Source organism: Hibiscus syriacus, unplaced genomic scaffold (assembly GCF_006381635.1).
Source record: "Hibiscus syriacus cultivar Baekdansim isolate YM2019G1 unplaced genomic scaffold, ASM638163v2 tig00110325_pilon, whole genome shotgun sequence".
Classification (NCBI taxonomy): Eukaryota; Viridiplantae; Streptophyta; class Magnoliopsida; order Malvales; family Malvaceae; genus Hibiscus; species Hibiscus syriacus.
In genome coordinates, this window is record NW_024062683.1 from 8,724 (window position 1) to 30,535 (window position 21,812).

At 37.5% G+C, this 21,812-nt stretch overlaps 1 protein-coding gene across 1 annotated transcript; it reads right to left on the reverse strand.

The window, feature by feature from the left end:
* Positions 1-1,877: 1,877 nt before the first annotated feature.
* Positions 1,878-21,374, reverse strand: LOC120117961 (threonine--tRNA ligase, mitochondrial 1-like). The gene is given in 22 exon segments (XM_039138110.1): positions 1,878-1,921; positions 1,998-2,100; positions 2,190-2,261; positions 2,376-2,447; positions 3,092-3,285; positions 3,288-3,312; positions 3,416-3,489; positions 3,492-3,507; positions 3,992-4,084; positions 4,426-4,512; positions 4,617-4,649; positions 4,959-5,053; positions 18,013-18,097; positions 18,282-18,368; positions 18,464-18,560; positions 18,645-18,733; positions 19,093-19,182; positions 19,280-19,408; positions 19,518-19,592; positions 19,955-20,044; positions 20,420-20,479; positions 20,863-21,374. Coding segments are annotated over 21 exon segments (2,139 nt in total). The 5' UTR covers positions 21,343-21,374; the 3' UTR covers positions 1,878-1,921; positions 1,998-2,004.
* Positions 21,375-21,812: the final 438 nt, after the last annotated feature.

Here is a 21,812-nt window from a genome sequence, read left to right on the forward strand (position 1 = left end):
GTGCAGGTGAAAGCTTCGAAGCAATTGTAGTGGCTAGGCTAACTTTATTCCTTAATGTCAATGAAGCCGAAAAAAATTTCTACAAAAACAATAAACATACCAAGTTAGATATACCAAAAACTACACTGTGAAGATATACCAAAAACAATAAACATAAAAAGTAGTAGTTTATTCTTGAAACTAAAATTTGCAACACTGTTTTGTCTTTTGGTTGAAATGAAAATCGCAACGAGAGAATGACTGTCGCAACGAGAGAAATGAAAATCGCAACGAGAGAATCGCAACGCGAAATGAAAATCGCAATGCGATTTTGGTTTCGCGTTGCGATTCTCTCGTTGCGATTTTCATTTCGCGTTGCGATTTTCATTTTTCTCGTTGCAGATAGTCATTTTCACGTTGCGATTTTCATTATCTCGTTGCGACTCTTCTGCAAATTGAAACTTGAATGGATTGCATTACTTCAACCAAAAGACAGAACAAAGACAAAGACAAATACTAACTTGAAAATCGCAACGAGAGAATAGCAACGCGAAATGAAAATCGCAACGAGAGAATCGTAACGCGAAATGAAATCTAAGTGAAATGGTTAATCTATTATTGAATGACCAGTAAACATATCATCAGTTTCAATATAAAAAACCTACAATAATGCAAAATTTCAAAATAAAAATAATTAAAAAACTAACCCTCGGAGGTTGATTTTCCATTTCTGAATATTGTGAGGGATTTCTGACCGTGAATGGTTGTGAGGGATTCGCCGGAGATGGGGACGGAAATCTTCGGAGATGGGGACGGATTTCGCCGTAGAGAGTGAGAGATGGAGATGGGACTGAGTTGTGATTTTAGGTTTTAGGTTATGAGTTGCGATTACGGGATTTTGTCTTAATATTCGTTTTTGTAATTTGAAAATAAAATACGCGTAGCGATTATAATGGCGCTTTAAAAATCGCGTTGCGATTTACGGATACGCATTGCGATTTACTGATTATCGTTGCGATTTACAGATACGCGTTGCGATATACGGATACGCATTGCGATTTACGGATACGCGTTGCGATTTACGGATACACGTTGCGATTTACGGATACGCGTTGCGATTTATGTGTTCGCGTTGCAATTTTCATATTCGCGTTGCGATTCTTGAAAATCGCAATGCGAATTTGTACTATCGCATTGCGATTGTCAAGAATCGCGTTGCGATTTTGGAAACTGATTTGCGATTCTGGGGATCGCGTTGCGATTTTTATTTCGCGTTGCGATTTTGTTGGTCATTTTGGCAAATCCAAAAAAAGTTGGTTAAAATCGTATATTATAAGGCATTTTTGGTCACTGAGGCGATTTTCTCTTTGATTAATTCAAACATGAACAGGAGAGCTTAACATTTCTTTCCTAGAGGCCAAGGATCATGAAACAATCTTTCAAGGTTTGGCTGTATTAAGATTTTCAAGTAATATGCGTGATTAGGGAAAGGTGATTTTATGTAATTAAATGAATTATGATTCTATATGGTTAGGAAACCAGGACCTGTGTTTATTCCCATGTTGAAGCCGTTAGCCATGGTCGTTGCGGCATCATCTTCTCGGGAGAAGAGTGAAGGTATTTGAGGAAATTGAAGTTAATTTTATCAGTTTTTAAGCATCATTTGCAGACATTAGTTGAAGACGTTAATGAAAATCCTGTGCTGCCGCTTCTTTCAAGGAGCTATATTGCATTTCAAGAATACCATTCGGTGCTTCCCCACTGGCCTGCTCAATCAAATTCAGCCCAAGAGAAAAGTGTAGCCAACTTCTTGCTCAATAACAAATAATGAGTTCAGAGAAGAAGAAAAAAAAGAGTCAGAGATCCCACTGGAAATGCAGTGAAAGAAGAACAAAGTTGACAGTAATTTCCCTTCAAACAATTTGTTACTACTATATGCAGAGTACAATTCAAAATACTTAAAGAAGAAACAGTTGTATTGATTAGGGACACCAATGAGAGAGAACCAAAAACAATGTAAAATCCTTAATGGAAGGCAGCAGCTTCTGCCTGCAAGTGTTGGAGAAGTGCTTCTATGCTCATTGTTTTGTGTTCTGCCTTATCCCTCACCCGTACACACACCTGAATCCATTTTTAAAGTAAATACCATACAATTAGCTGCCTCTCTTTTAACTTAAGAATTACAATCACCAGCAATTCAATGCACAAACCTGGTTAGTGTTCACTTCCACTTCTCCCACAACCAATATAAAGTTGTACTGTGCCAGCTGAGCTTCTCGTACCTGCGTAGAAAAATGAGAAACAAGTGAAAAAGTTGATAACTTCATCAAAAGACAAAATCAGGAGGATAATGTAATAATAAAATCAGCAGTGATTGAAGACGTAAGTGGTTGCACCTTTTTCTGGATTGTTCGATCTGTCATATCAACGTCTACATAATAACCAGCCTCATGAATCTGATCCCGAACCTACGAAAAATGAAATAAGAGATGACATTAGCATATTAAAGTTACAAAAGACATACTATTTTTGCCCTTCAAATTGATTGATGCCGCACCAAACAATCAACTCATCAACAATAGATTCAATGAATCCTACTGTGCCATATACTTCATAAGATATTGAAGGGAAAAATGCAAGTCTTGCTTTCAATAGTTTCCATCCAAATATATGGTGGCGTTGTTCTCAAAAATCTTCCACAAGCACATAATAAACAGTCTATTTTGGCACATTCATAGGAACTCCAGAACACCATATGAATAGCCTCATGAGTCAATAAATGAATAAAGTTGCACATAAAAAAGATAACAAAATAACACGCAGGACACCATATAGAAACACTTTATGGCTAACAACTTGATGTTTTAAAATTGCTAAATGAGGGAGATAAATGATTTACCATGCCAAGTTTATTTTTAAACAAGGAGCATGCAGCCATATGAGAAATAATTTCTTGTCCAGCAAGGGAAAATCAAGTCAGAATGCAGAGCAAATAGATAATATCAGATAGCATATGCAGAGATTATATATAGAGGTTGAAAGTTGACTGAATTTTCCCCCAAAAAGAAGAGGTCTGCAAACAAGACAAGGAGCCACTGCCTGATCAAATTACCTCTATGGCATATTTCTGGGACTTGTCTGACACAGGGCAAACAATTGCTTGACGGGGACTAAGCCAGAAGGGCCATTTGCCCTTGTAGTGCTCCAACAATATAGCAAACATGCGCTCAACAGATCCCAGGATAGCTCTGTGTATCATAACAGGTTTCTCCCTCTTGGCTTCATCCTCAGCTGAGTACTCCACTTGAAGCGCTCAGGGAGCTGGAAGTCAAGCTGAAACAAAGGGCACCAGCTAATGTGTGATAATTATCATAAGACAAAAAATTAGAGAGTAGAGAAAAATAAGAAAAATGAAGCAAAATTGAAGATCACCAACCTGCAATGTTGCACATTGGAATTTCCTATTCAATGCATCAGATACGCTAATATCTATCTTCGGACCATAGAAAGCCCATCTCCTTCATTTATCTGTACCATCATAACACTTAGATATAAACAAATAGAAAGAAACTCAATAGAACAGACAGCAACAAAGACTAGTCCTCAATACAAAATAGAGAAAATAAAGCACAACAAACTGAACCAAAAGGTGCCAAATACAAGAAAAGAGATTTTGAGCAACACACCAAACTCACTTGGTATGGTCACCACTTTTTTTCTGGCACACAACATTAAAGTTAAGCAACTTGTCAAAATTTCAAATCCTATTGAACCATAAGCTTGAACTAATATTTTGACTTGGCAATAACTCATTGAGGCTAAAAACTTGACAAAGTTCTACATGTGTTTAGATTGCATAGTCATACCACATTTCATATACCAATATAGGCCGGATTAAGGTGGTTGCAAGCTGAAGCAAATTCTCATTTATTACCTACACACTTAATTCCGAAACAACCTGTACAGTGAAGAACCCAAGTTGTTGATTTAAGGTGTTAAATAGAAAATTGACCTGCCATGGCTTCCCTGATTGGTTCAATGCTTCTGTAAGAGCAGCTTCAGCTCTGTCCCAAGTTTCCAAATCGCCAAGGTATTTCTCTGGCCTCTGCAGTTCAAATATTTGTAATACAAAATAAAAATTGCATCTAGAGTTCAATCCATGAATGAGTACACACATAAATAACTAGTCTTCAAGTCTTCTAATATATAACAATAAGAAATAATCATGGTGGAAGTAGATACATTAGATCATCCAAAGCCATTTTAACCAACAAACTTTGAAAAAGAAGATAATTCAAATTCAAGAAACCATATTTTTATTTGCATGGCATCTCAAGAATTATAGACAAAAACAATTCGTCATCCTATGCTCCCTGCAAAATGCACTTGGTTATCAAAGAAAAATACTGCCGATCCCTAAAAATAAGTGAATGGCGCTTCTCATACCGTGGATAGTTTTAGGTCATAAGTAAATCCAAAAACAGTGTAAGCATGATCAATGAACTCCAGGACGCCTTTAACTTCTTCTTTTATCTGGGAAAAAAATTAAAAAAATAAAGGTAACACATAAATTATAAAGGAAACAGGGAGCTAAAATGTTCCAGAATTTTGCATGTAACAATTTAAGCTAACCTCACCTGGGATTCCCTGCAGAAAATGTGAGCATCATCCTGAAAAAATATGAGTAATGTCAAAGAAAGGAGGGAATTAGAAGATGATCTGCCATTCCACCTTTCACTTTCACCCAAAAGTGTTCACGAGGTTGCCAGAGATGATTTTAACTAGCATGACTTAGCAAATCAAAATGTATAAGATCTGAATAGAATTGTTTAAAATCAAGTCCAAAAACCATCAAGCAACTTTTCACATAGAAATAAATCACGATACACCAAAATTGGTATTTGATGTTAAGCCAAAAGAAAGATACGGAGAGCAAGCAAGGATCACAATCTTGAAAGTTTACATCTAACAACAGGTACCTGCTGAAACCTCCTGACACGAGTCAACCCAGTCAGTGCCCCACTAGCCTCATTACGATGCAAGACACCAAAATCAGCCAGGCGAAGAGGTAGTTCTGCAAGAATTATTAATCATTATAAAAACATTGACAATTTACATCATAGGGCTAAACAAGAAAGAGTAATAAACTCTGTCTAAGTATTTAGCCACATAGCAACACTTTATTACAGCTCAAAAAGAACTAGGGCAGAGCAAAAAAATGTGGAGTAAAACAAATGAAAACATAATCAAGCTAAAGACCATTTCAGAAAAAAAATATAATTAGCAATTATTTGCTCACTAAAATCTATAACTCATTGCAGAGTATGAAAGAAAAGGGAGTAAAGAAATGTTGGATCAACATCCACAGATGGTGGAGAAGTGGAATTGCTGGTATTCTAAGAGATGATGCAGGACTGTTTTTAGGTTCTTTCAAGGAGGCTTCAGGTCCGGGTCCACCTACTATGATGGAGCTAAAGGCTATTCAGAAGGGATTATCTTTTTTTAATTCATTGAAAGGAAGTATTAAGGGTCGGTTGATTATTGAAACTGATTGTAAAATGGTAGTGGATTGGGTTAAGAATGGTGTTATTTGTTCTGATTTGTATGTCTTAATAGTCAGGGATATAGCTGATAGGCTGAAAGAATTGGAGGGTGTAATTAGATGGGTTGCTAGGACAGCCAATATGGAGGCAGATGCGCTAGCTAAGGCTGCAATAGGCTAATTACAGTGGAGTTTTTAGGGGTATTTTATTTTGGGTCTTCGAGTTCTTTGTAAGGGTTTTATTCTGTTGTTTTAAATCTTGTATCTTTTCCTATTTTTTTTTATAAGAATGTGGCCTCATTAAAAAGCCCCTTCATAACCATCAAGCTCCGAAAAACTCAACAGTCATAGGAAGGAGGAAAAGAGTGCCTAAATTTTATTACCAGAAATTAGGATTACAACCAGAAACAGAATAGATAAAGTACATAGGTCCCCGTACAAACACCCATAACAGGACTCCTAAATAACCAAAACAAAAACGACTCCTCACACTATCCTATACCAGATTTTGCTAAACCATCAGCTTCATCATTAGTACATCTCTTAACCAGGGTAGATATAACATTGAATTGCAACATAGTCTTCTGAATAGCTCTAACCAAATCAGCATAGTGAATCGGACTAGTCTGCGGGTTATTTATCCACTTTAAAGCAGTAGATGAATCACTCTCTAAAATCAGACTCCCCTTATCCCTCCACTCTGAATTAATAAACAAGTTTAAGCCTTCTTGGATCACTAGAATCTCTGCTAGGATCGGGGGGGCCTGGACCAGTCGCTTTTGAGAAAGAACTCAACCTATTATTTTCAGCAACCCGGAGTACACCCCCAATACCACTACACCTCCAATCAAAATTTACAGCCCCATCCACATTCATTTTAAAGAAACCCGTAGGTGGTGGACACCGCTTTGGCTTATTCATTCCCAATTTTGGAGGGGCACGGTTATAATCTGCCAAGGTTAAATCACCTACCAGACAGTCTACTTGGATATTGAGATCATTGAATTTAGCCAAGAACCAAGAAGCCACCCTATACTTAACCAAGAAGAAAAGATTAGCCTTATCCAGTCTGCCATTCTCAAACACAATATGATTCCTGCACTTCCAAACAGTCCACAAAACAGCACCCGGAATAAGTTTCCAAATATCAGAATTTGGATTTAACTCAAACCATGATAGCAGAAAACCTTTAGGATTATCTGGTAAAACAGAAAATAAATTCCACACTCGAAGGATGCACACCCAAATTTCTCACACAGTTTGACACGAAAATAGCAAATGATTAACCGACTCCTGCTCCAAACCACAAAACGTGCATAGAGAATCTTCAATTCCTTGGACACCCCTACTCAATAAAGTAGTCTTAACAGCCAGCTTCTGATGTACCACCTGCCAAAGAAAAACCTCAACTTTGGGAGGTAATAACCCACTCCAAACAATCTTTGACCATGACAAATCTGGTTCGGACAAGTTGGAAATTAGGCTACTGCATGACTTAACCGAAAACACACCCTCACCATTTCCTTTCCAAATGAAACAGTCTTTAGTCTCTAATCCAGGCTGAAATGAATCCAACAACGACATCAGTTCAATCCATTGATCAATTTCACTATACATCAAATTTCTCCTCAAATGAATGTTCCAAATCCACCTCCCATTGCTAACATTTTTAAATTCTGCAATGAACCCATCTTTTTTAACCGACAAAGCAAACATCCTGGAAAATTTGTTCTTCAAAGGGATGTTGCTTAACTAACTATCAAGCAAAAATCTAATTGAATCTCCCTTTCCCACCTGTAAAATATGGTGATTACAAAAGCATAACCCGACGGTGTCATTCGACCAATAATTATTGATGACTCCTTTCCAAATCCAAGAAGCATTGGAAGGCAATTCCTTGTTCAAAACAATAGATTTCCTATCAACATTATATTTGCAACATAAAATCTTCTTCCACCAAGAATCCTTCTCAGTCCCAAACTTGGAAACCCATTTTCCAAATAGAGCCCTATTCCGCAGTTTTAAATCTGAGATACCCAAACCCCCAAATTCTTTCTTTTTGCATACTAGCGACCAATTAACCCAGTGGATCCTTTTCTTCTGTACTGTTGTCCCCCACAAAAAATTGGCCATGATAGATTCCAGCTTTTTCCGAATACCCACAGGCATTTTAAAAAAAGACATGTAAAAATTTGGGAGTGTATCCAAGACCAATTTTACAAGAACAGCTCTTCCCGCAAGCGATAACGACCCTATTTTCCACCCTGCAAGCTTTTAATAAAATTTATTCACTATCGGTTCCCACAGGGATACATAATTGCACATTGCGCCCAAAGGAAGCCCCAGATAATCCGTCAGAAATTCACCACGAATACACCCAATAGAATTTGCCCAATCCTCAACTCTTTGATCTTCTATATTAATCCCAAAAATCTTGCTTTTCAATAGATTTAGCTTCAAACCTGTACACAATTCAAAGACAACCAAAACCCTCTTAATATTCTTCAATGGACCTTCTGAGGCTCTGCAGAAAATTATCAAATCATCAGCGAATTGTAAGTGAGAAAGCGTAAAAGATGAAGTTTCTCGGCCTATCTGAAAACCATCAAACAACCCCAATCGGCTGCTTTAGAAAGCAAAAGGTTTAGAAATTCTCCCACAAGATTAAAAGGAAGTGGAGATAAGGAACATCCTTGGCGTAGTCCACGAGAAATGTTGAAACTGTTGTCTGTTGGAGAACCATTCACAAGAATTGAAATTGAAGTAGAAGTTAAGAACTCTACTATCCAAGTCCGCCATCTTTCTCCAAACCCCATAAACTTCATTATTTTGATCAAGATATCCCATTCCACAGTATCATATGCTTTCCTAAAATCCACTTTGAACACAATTCCTTTCCTCCCTTTCCTCCTCCAATAATCAATACCTTCATTAGCCAAGAATGAACAGTCGCATATATGTCTTCCTGGGATGAAAGCAAACTGTGAAGGGCCAATTAACACATCTACACACATCCTCAACCTTCTTGATAGGACCTTGGATAAAATTTTGTACAAACCACCAACCAAACTAATGGGTCTATACTCATCAATATGAACTGGATTCGGCTTCTTCGGAATAAGTGTGATAAAGGAATGATTCACACCTCTCCCTAACTTTTTCCCATCATAGAAACCCTTGAAAAACTTCAGAATGTCATCCTTCAAAACTGACCAAAATTTCTTAAAAAACCCCATGTTCAATCCATCCGATCCCGGTGCCTTATTACTGTCCGAAGACGCAATTGCCTCCCAAATCTCTTCTTCCAAGAAGTTTCTTTCAAAAAGAGCAGCTTCATTCTCAGAAAGCCGTTTAAAGTTCAAATCCAAATGCTCCACCTCCACTGTAGGTTGCAAGTTATAGATATCCCTTAAATATTCTTAAATGAAAAATTTTATCTGTTTCGGATCCGATAACAAAATACCGCTGACATCCAAAGTTTTTAATGCATTGACTCTCCCTCTATTTGCTGCACACTGGTGGAAATATCTAGAGTTCCGATCACCATTCTGAATCCAATTCGCCCTTGATTTTTGGTACCAAATTAATTCATCTTTTTTATACAAAGACCATAGCTCATTCTTATCTTTTGCAATGTCCACCATCGAAACCATTGGATTCCCTTGTTGTAATAATGCTTCCCTGTCTGAAATAGAATTTTCCAGGTTCTCTATCAATCTCGACAATTGCAATCTGCTGTTATTAGACCACGTTCTGATCACTTCTTTTGATTCTTTAATTAAGACTTCAATGCCCTTACTTTCCCCTTTCTTCAACTCTTCAATCTTTCTTTCAACTGTATCTTTAAAACCCACCTCATCCATTATGTAATTAAAATGTCTGAAGGGCTTTGGACCCCAATTTATCTTACTCGATTCCAAATCAACTGCATTGTGATCCGATAGTGATTTTGGTAACAGTACCTGTACAATGTCTAGGAATAACCTTAAGAAATTGTTTGTAACTAAAAATCGATCCAGTCTCACAAACGTAGGAACTTCCCTATTATTACACCATGTAAAACTCCCTCCAACAATAGGTAAATCCACTAAATTTGCTTGAAAAACAAAATCCCTGAATAGCCTTAATGATGTCGAATCCTGTGATTTCCCAATCTTCACATCTTGTGTCAAATGCGCATTGAAATCACCTCCTACACAGACGGGACAGTCCAGTGTACTGATGAAACTTAACAATTCCTCCAAAAAAGCCTCTTTTTCCGAATCTGTTGTAGGACCATACACATTTATAAAGCAGCAGACCTCATTTAACTCCTTGATAGTACCTTTAATCGCCACAAACCTGAATGTAATTTTCTGCATCTGTGCCAAGAACTAATTATCATCCCAAAAACTTAGAATTCCTCCGGATGCTCCTTCTGAAGGCAACACAGCATAACCTCCAAGATACTTACCCCCTAACATCCTTTTCAATGATGGTTTAACCAGCTCCAATTTAGTTTCTTGCAAAAAGAGAAAAGAAGGTTTCCTATTGCTTACAACCTTCCTAACAGTCCTTGCCTTTTCCTTCCTACCTAATCCCCTGATATTCCAAGTTACACATGAGACCCCAATCATTTTCAGCATATTATAATCCTTATCCAGAGTTGCAGGATTAATTCCCGCCCTCTGCTCCCCTGCTCGGATTCAAATCCGAAAACTTCTTGGCAAAGGCTTCCTCCCCTCCTTTGAATGTTACCCCCAACATTTTGCTAATATGCCAAGTAGATTCAACATCCTCTTTCTCTACCAAACAATCAATCGATGATACAGCCTTGTCGGAATCAACCTTATTTTTTTTCTTACCAGACCTGCTGTAAATTCTGTCACAGAAAACAGTAGCATAATTCAATCTTTTTTTTGATAGGAATAGTAGGCCTCACTAAAAACCCCCTTCATGATTAACGGAACTTGAAAATAGTTCCTTAATCAGCGGAAGGAGGAAAAGAGTGCCCTGGGAATTCATTAATCTTAAAACATTACAAAGTAATACAATGTCAAATCTCCCTCCAGAGATAAAAAGCCAAAAAGAACCAGCCCTTAACAGAACATAATACTCAACCAATACCAGCCTTAGCTAGAACATCCGCCTCTATATTGGCTGTTCTACTAACCCATCTAATAAGACCTTCATAAACACTAAGCTTTTGAATAATTTCCTTAACAACTTGAACATAAACGACAGGACAAGAACCAACATCCTTGACCCAACCAATTGCCACCTTACTATCACTCTCGATAATCAATCTCTCTTTAAATCTGTGGCGAATAGATTCATAATAAAATAACCCCTTTAGGATAGCTTTCAATTCCATCAAAGTTGGAGGTCCCGGACCAGCAGGGTCTTTGAAGGAGCCGAGAATCGAACCAGAACTATCTTTCAGAACACCACCTAAACCACTCCTCTTCCAATCACTAGAAGTAGCCGCATCCACATTAAGTTTAATAAAACCCTCTGGAGGAGGGGACCAAGGAACCTTAGTTGAAATCCGATTAGTATGAGACGAGCTAGAATCCACCAAGGACGGATCAGCAATAAGAGCATCCTTGGAAATAGAAATCTGAGTTTCCCTAGCTAGAAACCATGAAGCAAGCCTGCACCTAGCTAGATAGAATATTTCTGCTCGATCAAACTTCCCTCCTTCAAACACTATATAATTCCTAGTTTTCCATATTGTCCATAAGACCACTCCAGGGATAAATGACCACATTAGAGAGTTGGTCTTTAAGTTAGTCCATGCTACTAGGAATTTTTTTGCATCTTCATGAAAAACAGACTGAAAATTCCAATAACCCATGAATTTAGTCCATATTGGCCAAACAACCGAACATGAAAAAAATAGATGAGATGAAGACTCTTCTTCTAGATTACAAAAAGGACACATAGAATCATTTATGCCCTGAACACCTCTCTTAACCAGAGCTGTCTTCACTGCCAGCTTCTTTAAGATAACTTGCCAAAGAAAAGTCTCCACTCTTGGAGGCAGCAGGCCCCTCCAAACAATAGATTTCCAAAAATTAGCTTCCTCCAAATCAGAACTACCCGAATAATATAGATTGGCACATGATTTAACATTGAAAACCCCTTCTCCATTCCCCTTCCACAACAGTCCATCAACCGCATCAGTAGAAACAGAAAAATCTGAAATAACAACCATCAAGTTTGACCATTGTTCAAATTCTCAGTCATTCAACTCCCTTCTCAACTGGACGTTCCAAAACCAGCCCCCAGAACTGTAATCCCCAAACTGAAATAATCTTCCAGTTTTGTTCACTGCAATAGAGAATAGTCTAGGGAACATGACCCTCAAAGGATGATCCAATGCCCAATTGTCTTGCCAAAACCGAATATTCCTCCCATTGCCAATTTTGTAGCTATAATTGCTTCTGATACTACAGCCCATCGAATCAGCTTTAAAATGATTATTCACCAAAGATCTCCATATCCAAGAAGATTTAGGAGAAACCTTACTATCAAGCTGCATCAATGAAGAATCCAATTTGTATTTAGTGCAAATCATTTCCCTCCAAACCGCCTTCCTCTCAATAGCAAACCTCCAAGCCCACTTTTCCAATAAAGCCCTATTCATCGTATTTAAATTAGGAACTCCCAAGCCTCCTTCAATTTTTGGTTTACAAACGCTGGACCAGCTTACCCAATGGATTTTCTTTCTCCCACCTCCTCCACCCCATAAAAAATTTGACATAATAGAGTTTAGGGTCTTGTATACTGAAGCTGGTACCTTAAATAATGACAAATAATATATAGGAAGTGAACATAGGACTGATTTAATCAAAACCAGCCTGCCCGCCAGTGACAAAGAAGAGCCTTTCCAGCCTGCTAACCTCTTATTGAAGCTTTGAACCACTGGATCCCACAGAATGTTAGAGTTCCTGTGTGGACCAAGAGGGAGTCCCAAATATTCAGAGGGAAAATAACCCACTGAACATCCAATCGTAGCTGCCCAATCCTTAATTTCCTCTTCCCTTAAATTCACCCCAAACAATTTGCACTTCTTCAAGTTCAACTGAAGTCCAGAAATAATCTCAAACACTCGAAGCACCCTCTTCACATTCAAGATCTGTTTTTTCGACGCACCACAGAATATTATAAGGTCGTCCGCAAATTGTAGATGTGTTAAATTAAAATTCTTCTCCTCATTTCTAATCATCAAACTCGAAAAGAGACCCCCTGAAACAGCTTTAAGTATCAATAAATTCAATAGTTCCCCAACTATATTAAACAACAACGGAGACAAAGAACAGCCTTGACGAAGACCCTTAGCCATTGGGATTTCCTCGGTTGGGACCCCATTCACCAAGACTGAAACAGTTGCTGAAGTGATGCACTTCGAAATCCACCCTATCCATCTAGAACCAAATCCCATTTCCTTCATAATTCTGAACAAAATAGGCCAGTCAAGAGTATCATATGCCTTCTTGAAATCAGCTTTAAAAACACATCCTTTTAAACCATTCTTCTTCCAAAAGTCAATCCCTTCATTGGCTATAAGGGAACAATCCAAGATTTGTCGACCGGGAATAAAAGCGAATTGACATGGACTGATCAAATCTGAAATGCAGCTCCTAAGTCTCCTTGACAGACATTTAGAGAGGATCTTGTACAAACCACCAACTAAGCTAATAGGTCTAAAATCGTCCAAACCGCCAATGTTTGAAATTTTCGGAATAAGAGTGATGAAAGTGTGATTTATTCCATGTTCCCAATCCTTCCCCAAGTAAAACTTCTTGAAGAAGATCATAATATCTTCCTTAAGGACCTACCAAAACCTCTTGAAAAAACCCATATTAAAGCCATCGGGACCCGGAGCTTTGTTACTTCCACAAGACTTCACAACATCCCAAACTTCCTCCTCTGAAAATTCCTGCTCTAAGAACTGATTCTGCTCCAAAGAAATTCTGGAAAAATCCAGATTTAATTCATCAATTTCTAGAGTAGATCGGTTATTGTAGATCTTAAAAAAATAATCCTTCACAATGTCCTTAATAGCAATTGGGTCTTCAATTATTTCTCCTCTAAAATTAAGTGCCACCAGTGCATTCCTCTTCTTCCTAACCGTAGCACAGGTATGGAAGTATTTAGTGTTGCGATCCCCGTCTTCAATCCATTTAGATCTCGAATACTGAAACCAAATCTGCTCTTGGATCTTGTGCAGCTTCCACAATTCTGCTCTACAATTATTCAACTCAGTTAATACCTCACTATCGACAGCACCCTGCTTTTGTTGAATATCAGCCTCTATCTTCGAAATTTTCTTATCTAACTCAGAAATCAAGTCTCCTGGATACTTATCTCTGTTTCCAGACCACTTTTTAATTGCATGTTTGGCACTCCTTAAAAGACTAAAAGCACCTGCCTTCTTCTGACTTTTCTTAGAACTCTGAATAGAAGCAATAACCATATCCTCAAAACCCTCCTCATCCATCAAATAGTTGAACATTCTAAACGGTTTTTGACCCCAGTCCACTCCTTTATTCACAAGAATTATGGCATTGTGATCTGACAAGATCTTGGTAGAAGAGACTGTAAAATGTCCGGAAATAACGCTAGAAATTGACTGTCAACCAAAAACGATCTAATCTTACAAACGTGGGATTCTCTTGGTTATTACACCAAGTGAACCTTCCCCATTCATAGGAAGATCAATTAAGCCCGTATGAAGAATGAAGTCATTAAAGATCTCCATTGAGCTCCTACTTTGGCCTCTGCCCATCTTCTCATTTTCTTGTAAATAAACATTGAAGTCCCCTCCCACACAAACGGGAAAATTCTGTCCACTAAGAAAACTGCTTAATTCTTCAAAAAACCAGCTTTCTCTTCCTCCACTGCTGGACCGTATACATTAATGAAACCACAACTGAAGTTTTTATTCCGGAATTTACCAAAGGTAGCTATAAATCTCCTACTAATAAACTGACTCTCCAACTCAAAGATATTGTCATCCCAACAACACAACAGGCCCCCCGCTGATCCAACTGAAGGAGATTCCAAAACCCCTTTAAGCTTATTAATCCCACTTCTCCTAAAGAAAGACCTCTTAAATTTTTCAGTCTTAGTTTCTTGTAACCAAAGGAAAGTAGGATTTAAGCTAGTGACTAAATTCTGAACAGCCCTCTTTTTTTCATTTTTCCCCAGACCCCTAACATTCCATGAACATATTACTAACTTTGACATCTTCATAAAGGGAACAAGGTACAAACAAAACCCTCAATCAACCAAACCTTGATTAATCCCAATCAAGCCTTTCTCTAGAGCTATGATTTTTTCCAAAAATGCTTCTTTCCCTTCCTTAAAAGATACTCCCAAAAGCTTACTAACCTCCCAAGTTTCTACAGCTTCTTTCAATAAACTCGAGAAAGCTGAGGAGGATGCTGTATCAATGCTCACTTGGTCAAGAGCTTCTCGAAACAGGATCCTTCTAGCTCTCCTCTTCCTTCTAATTAACAAACCAGATTTGGGTCTTAAGCATTCACCTTCAGAACAGTAACCTTCAATCTCCCGCTCTACGGTCCCACCCCCAAGACCATTAACAAAGCTAGGAAGAAGACTCCCATCAGCAATGAGCTCTGTTGAAAAACAAATATGTTTTGCAGTGCTGGAGTCCACATCCAACTTCCTCTGCCCAACCTTGGTGCCACCTATTCATCCGTAAAGTTCAACAAATCTCCATACCAATATCTTCTATCCCTCGACCTGCTATAGACCCTTTTGCAACTGCTCAAACTTCTAGTTTCCAGCACCTCACTCTCAGATGAGACCTTTCTTCTAGAACGGTGTAACTGTCTCCCCCTTGAGATGTTTCCTAAATTAGTTGTAACCGGTTCAACCAACCTTAAACTTTCTTCTTCAGCCTCTATTTCTGCATTAACCACCTTCTCTGTAATTGGGCTCTTCTCCAATACTTTAAACGTTTTCCTGTTTTTTCCATCTAAATTAAGGTTCTCCACAAAATCCCCAAACTTATTAACTATATATGCTGGCCCAGAAATGAAACCCGAAAAATCTTTTGACCCAGACTGCCCAGAGTTTTCAGAATGGGCCTGAGACCCATCAGCCGAATAATGTTGACTTCTAATTCCCAAACCTGCAAACTCACCAACTTTTAAACTCCCAACCTTTTGACTTTCTGGCAGACTACATTTAATACCTTTCCTATCTAAGGGAAGCCTTGCTAGCTGTCTATTCTCACTAACTCCTCCAGAACCACTGAACACACCCTGCTCAATCCAATTGTCCACTGACAGACGATTTTTCCTTGCTGCACATGCCTCCCCTTCCCCATGATCTGACAACAACCTGTCTACATCCTCCTCAGACCTAATTTCTTCAGAAAATGCCTCATCGGAATCCTCCATCGGAAAATTACTGAAAAACGAACTTGAATACTCACTTGCTGATCCAATCTTAATACTTACTTTGAATGATCTTCCATAAGATCCAAGAGTGATCACCTCTGGAACATCAAAGGGACTTTCCACCCTCAATAAAATTCTTGCCATTGTAAGGTTATTTCCTCCTTTTTATTCAACCACAACTCCTCTAATTCTTCAACCGAACTAAAGGTTATAATGCATGAGTTCCAAGCATATCCCCAGCTGGTTATCTTTACCGTAATCCCATCACTCGCCAGACCCTTTTGAACTAGTTCCAAATCTAAAAGTGGTTTAATAATCCCCGTTAAAGATCTTTTAACCCAATCCGATTCATATGAGGGTATGTGCATCTCCCCCACGTTCTTCCCATAGTCAATTCTCATACGCCCCTCTCTATTATGACTTATCCCCGGTTCAACCTCCTGCCTTCCACTGCAGACCAGTGCATCCTTATAAGTTCTTTCATCCCTCAGGCGACAGGAAAATTCTGCTCCTTCTCTTCTTTTCCTTACCTCGCCCTTGTTGGAATTCTCTTCTTCCACTTTTGATTTGCTAATATCACCATTCCTATTCCGATAACTCTGGTACTTTGCAGCCCCTACAGATAATCTCTTCCCATCAAACAATGTTCCATTAACATTCACAATCGCCTTCTTCAAGTCTTCCTCCTTTGCGAACTGAACAAACGCAAAAGTATGATTCCTATAATTTGGTTTATTTAAAACACTCGGAATGTAGACCCTCAGAACCATGGTTATCAAAACCGGACCGGACCGACCGTGAACTGGTGGCCTGTCCGGTCCAGTTACCTCACAAAACCGGTAGAACCGGCTGAAAACTGATAGAACCGGGGTGAACCGGCTGAAAACCGGCAAAATCGGTTTGAACCGCCGGTTCACTTTTTTTCTTTAAAAAAAAAAATAAACGTCGTTTATTCAACGAGCCAAGTCAAATTCGAGTATTGCTGAGCTCGACTTGAACTCAAAAACTTTAAAAGTAAGCTCAACTCGACTCAAAAACTCACGAGCTAAAAATTATCAAGTTCAACTCGAACTCGAAATATAATATTAAAACTTGAACTCGAAAAGGCTCGAACTCAAAAAAAAAATTAGAAGTTCGCTTGAAGCCTAAAATTTGAGCTCAATTGAAGCGAAAGAATAGTTCGCTCTGTGCTCACCAAAAGACTCCATGATTTTGAATGTCAAATTACCTCTATTATTCGACATCATTTGTTATGATTTTTTTAAGCCCCAATTTTATTTTTTTGATTATAGTTTATATAATTATATTTATTATTTAATATGTTTTACCTTAAATATTATGTTGTAGTTGATTTGAATCATTTTGTTTCACTTGATTTTATGGTTTTTAATTTATATATGCTATGACTTGTGATATTTTTATACCTTTTAATATTGTAAACTTAAAAAAAGTGTTACATATATATTAATATTGCTTTAAATATTATGTAAAATTAAAAAAAAAATTATATAAAATCCGGGTTGAACCAGTGAACCAGTACCTTCACCGGTTCAATGTCCGGTCCGGTTTTAAAAACATTGCTCAGAACACTACCCTGCTGTTGGAAGAGTTCCCTTACTACTCTCCTAGACTCTCTTACTCAGATTATCCACGAACGCCGTCCATTCCTTATCAGAGGACTTTTGACCTTTCTCACTCACTCACTCTCATCATTTTATGCACCAAGTATATGTATCTTTTCCTATTAATGAAGTATAAGGTACTCTTTTCCTCCTTCCTCTAATTAAGGAAATCATTTCGAGTCCCATTAATCATTAAGGGGGTTTTTAATGAGGCCTTCAATTCTTATAAAAAAAAGGAAACCTACAAAGCACCCAAAGAAGGAAGTCCATGTTTAAAGCAACTAAAGAACGTAATAAACTAAGAAGTGTAGCCAAGAGAAGCATCTTTAAGCTCTCCTCAATAAACAGTCTAACACTTGGGTTAGCACCCCGCCTAGTACTCTAAGCAGTACTAATGTTTTTCTTGCAACATGGTGAAAAGAATTAGGAGAAACACAAATGTCTATGAACTGACCTCTATAGGAACGAACCCTGTGCTGAAACATTAAACAGTGGCCTGGGCAATTCATAGGTTTCAGTCCAAACTCTTGTTTTTCAATCTGCAGCAGAAACCAAATATCCCACCCCACCCCGAAAAAGAGAGAACATCATAGGAAGACTAAATGCATAAAATATCCACATGACATTAGATTTCCAGGAAGTTTGTATAAATGTTAAGATTCACCTCTACAACAAAAACAACAGAAACAAGTTACGTTTCTCTGCTGTTACACAACATCTCACCTCAAACAAAAACATATTCTCTTTATAATTTGCAGCATGGCCAGATGTTTCCCAAAGATTCATATTATACATGTTTGGTGACTTAACCTGCCAAAATTATGCAACTCCAATGACTTATTATTGGAATTTCATAAGTTTTAAATAAATATATAGAATAAAGGAAGTGAGAGAAGACTTTTAACCTCTTCGTAACCTCTTTTCCTGTACTCATTTCTTATAAATTCCATTAATTTGTTGTAAATCCGAGTGCCATGAGGAAGAAAAAACCAACTTCCAGGGCTGAAAGTTACCAAAGATGCCAAATATCAATAACACGAACATTTTTTAGCACAGTACTACAGGTCATATTAAGTTATACTGTACCTGAGGGGGTGACAAAAGAACAGCTCCTGCTTTGTACCCAACAATCTATGGTCATATTTCTTTGCTTCTTCTATCCGTTGGATATATTCCTACGAAAAACATTTAACTTCCATTAGAAGAAAAAATATGACGCAAAAACAATTAATGTACTATGAAACAAGAAAGTTTCTCTTCTTATAGTAATGAATTGCCTAAACACACTGCCTTTGTCTACATATGTACAAATTAAACCTAATAAAAGGAGCGGCCTTAAAGTAATTTCTGCTAATATACTGGATTTAGATATCCTTTGCATTATAATAAAAGAAATTAATATTTTCCTTACGCATCATACTCATATATAGTTGTTTCAACAATCACAAATAATTAAAATAAAAAAAAATGAAGAAACATAACTGATACTATAATAAATCTGACAGCCATAATCAAAACAGAAATATGATCTCACCTTCAAACGTTTCTGGTCAGGATATGATATACCATAAACTCTTTGTAAACTCTCACGATCTTTGTTTCCCCTCCAGTAAGCAGATGAAGCCTGAAGATCACAATTAATGAGTAAACCAGGAAATTTTGTTGACCAGGAATTCATGCATCTCCAAATATAGCTTTCACATATCAATTTAACATGTCACCTTCAAGCATGCAAATGCCTTCACAAAGGAAGTATTGGGAATATGAGGTCCACGACATAAATCAACCAAGGGACCACATCTGTATACGGTGATAGTTTTGTCTGCAGGCAAATCGTTGATGATCTCAACCTGATTGTAAAAATTAGCACTGCAGAAATTAGTGCAATGGGAAAGTTCATAGGAAGAAAAGAATCATTTCAGTCGATACAAAAATTCAATACAACACCACTCAAATTGCCTTAAAATTATTTTCAGCAAACAACTCAAGTGCTTGTTCCCTTGAAACTTCAATGCGTTCAAAAGGTTGTTTTTCCTGCATTAAGATACCAAAAGGAAATAAGAGCCTACAGTGAAATAACAGCTTTACCTCTAAAACAAATCTCATGAAATAGGAACACTATGAACATAAAAATTATCCACTGTTCAACATCACATAATATGATCTCACGACTCCTTTTTTTTTCCTTGACACAAGCTTCAAAAAAATCCGACACAGGTATGAGTTGACTACTTGAATAGAGTTACAATGAGCATGGAATAGCAAAATATTGTATAAACACCAAATGAGTATGGATATAGATGGGAGGTGATCAGATATAGATGGGCGGTGATCATAAATAAAACAATCAGAACTGTGAAATCATGACGTTGGTATTTTAGTAATGTTAGCAATACCGCAACAGCTTTCAATGCCCCAGCTTCAATTTGCTTAAAGTGGTCCTCATTCAAGCCCAAATCGCCATAAAATGCATCATAATAGAAACCCTGTGAAACCATATACAATCTTGTAAGAAGGAAAATTTACACCAAAATACCTCGGTATTCTTACTTAGGGATCAAGATGAAAAGAATGAAACATTAAACAGCAATTAAAAACATAACATTATTTTAAAATGCCTTTATCAAGTGAATTCAAATCCTATAATAAAATAACAAGCTAAACACAGTATTTCCAATTATCACAAAGCATAATACTTTATACCTACAACGAAGACGCGTTTGCTCATGCAATCTGATTGAAAGACATTGGGAGTTATCAAAACGTACATACAAAGCCACAGATATAAACACTAAGATCATTTAAGAGAAATATCTACACTGAAACACCTTTCAATATAAACAAAGCCCAAATAACCTTACCTCTCCTCTTGTGGTACAAGGTCCAATGCAAAGTTTACAACTATATATGCTCTCAAGGGACTGCATAACCACCAAAACAAATTAGCCAATAATCCCCCAAAATAGAACAATAGAAGATATTACATCTAATGATGAATTTTTTCAACCTCAACGAAAAAACTGAGAAGTTAATTATCAGAATATGGTACCCCTACATTACCGAAACTGACAACTTAATCCAGTTATTGGTAAACACATGAACTTGAGCAGTTAAGTTTTGCTGATCTGTAGCATATAGTTTGCTGACTGCTTATTTTCTTCCCACTAATTCTGAGTATATAAATTGCTAAAATGCTGATTTGAAAGTTCAACAATATATATCCAATTAGATCAATTTATCAATTTTCAAAGTTAAGAGCCAAATTGAAGTAAATTTTAGTAGAGGATAAAAAATATTAATTTACCTCGCCAAGGATGTGAGCACTAGAGTGCCAAAAGGTATCACGACCTTCATCGGTATCAAAATTGAAAATCTTAAGCTCACAGTCACTTTCCAAAGGCCTATTCATATCCCACAAAATCCCATTGACCGAAGAGATCAAGGCATTGTTAGCCAAACCCTTGGAAATTCCTCGGGCAATATCCATAGGGGACGAAACCCATTTTTTCCCTTCCTTAACTGACCCATCAAGCAACGTGATCTTGATTGGGTCGTGTGGAAGGGACTCAAGATGAGATTGCTGTTGAGACTGAAGGGATTGAAATATTTTGATGCGCTTTTCGATAACTTGGTTGAGATAGGCCTCGTCTTTGGGATGAGAAACAGCCATGGTAGAGGCGGAGAAGCGTCGGAGAAGAGTGGAGGACGGCTTAGAGAGAAGGAAGAAAGTTGGCTGATGAAAACAAGTATAACGGCGGACAATTGAAGAGAGAGTGCACAACATAGAAATGAAAGGGATTCTTTGTTCCTTATTTTAGCGTTTTACCCCCAGTTATGGAGGTTTAGGGTTTTTAACATTTTACAGCAAATTCATTTTTTACCGCGTTACAAACTAACGTAAAAGTTTATTACTAGACCAATAGTTTCTCCTAAGGACAAATTTAACTCTTTAATATTTATATATTTTTAATCTTACTTTTATTTTATTGATAAATATGACCTTAATTTTTTTCAAATATATTGAATAGTTAATTTTTTAATAAAATATTATCAAGTAATTATTTTTTAATAATTTTTTTTGGGTACACTTGAACAAAGCAGTAAACTAGTGTCTCAGCTGGTGCTCCTCGTTCTTATCCGCTCCCAACAATGCCTGAATTTCAGGTGGAGGCAACTTAAGAATAGCGGAATCATCTCTTTGTAGAAGTGCGAGATTCGCAAGTTTATCGGCGCATTTGTTTCCTTCACGCCAGA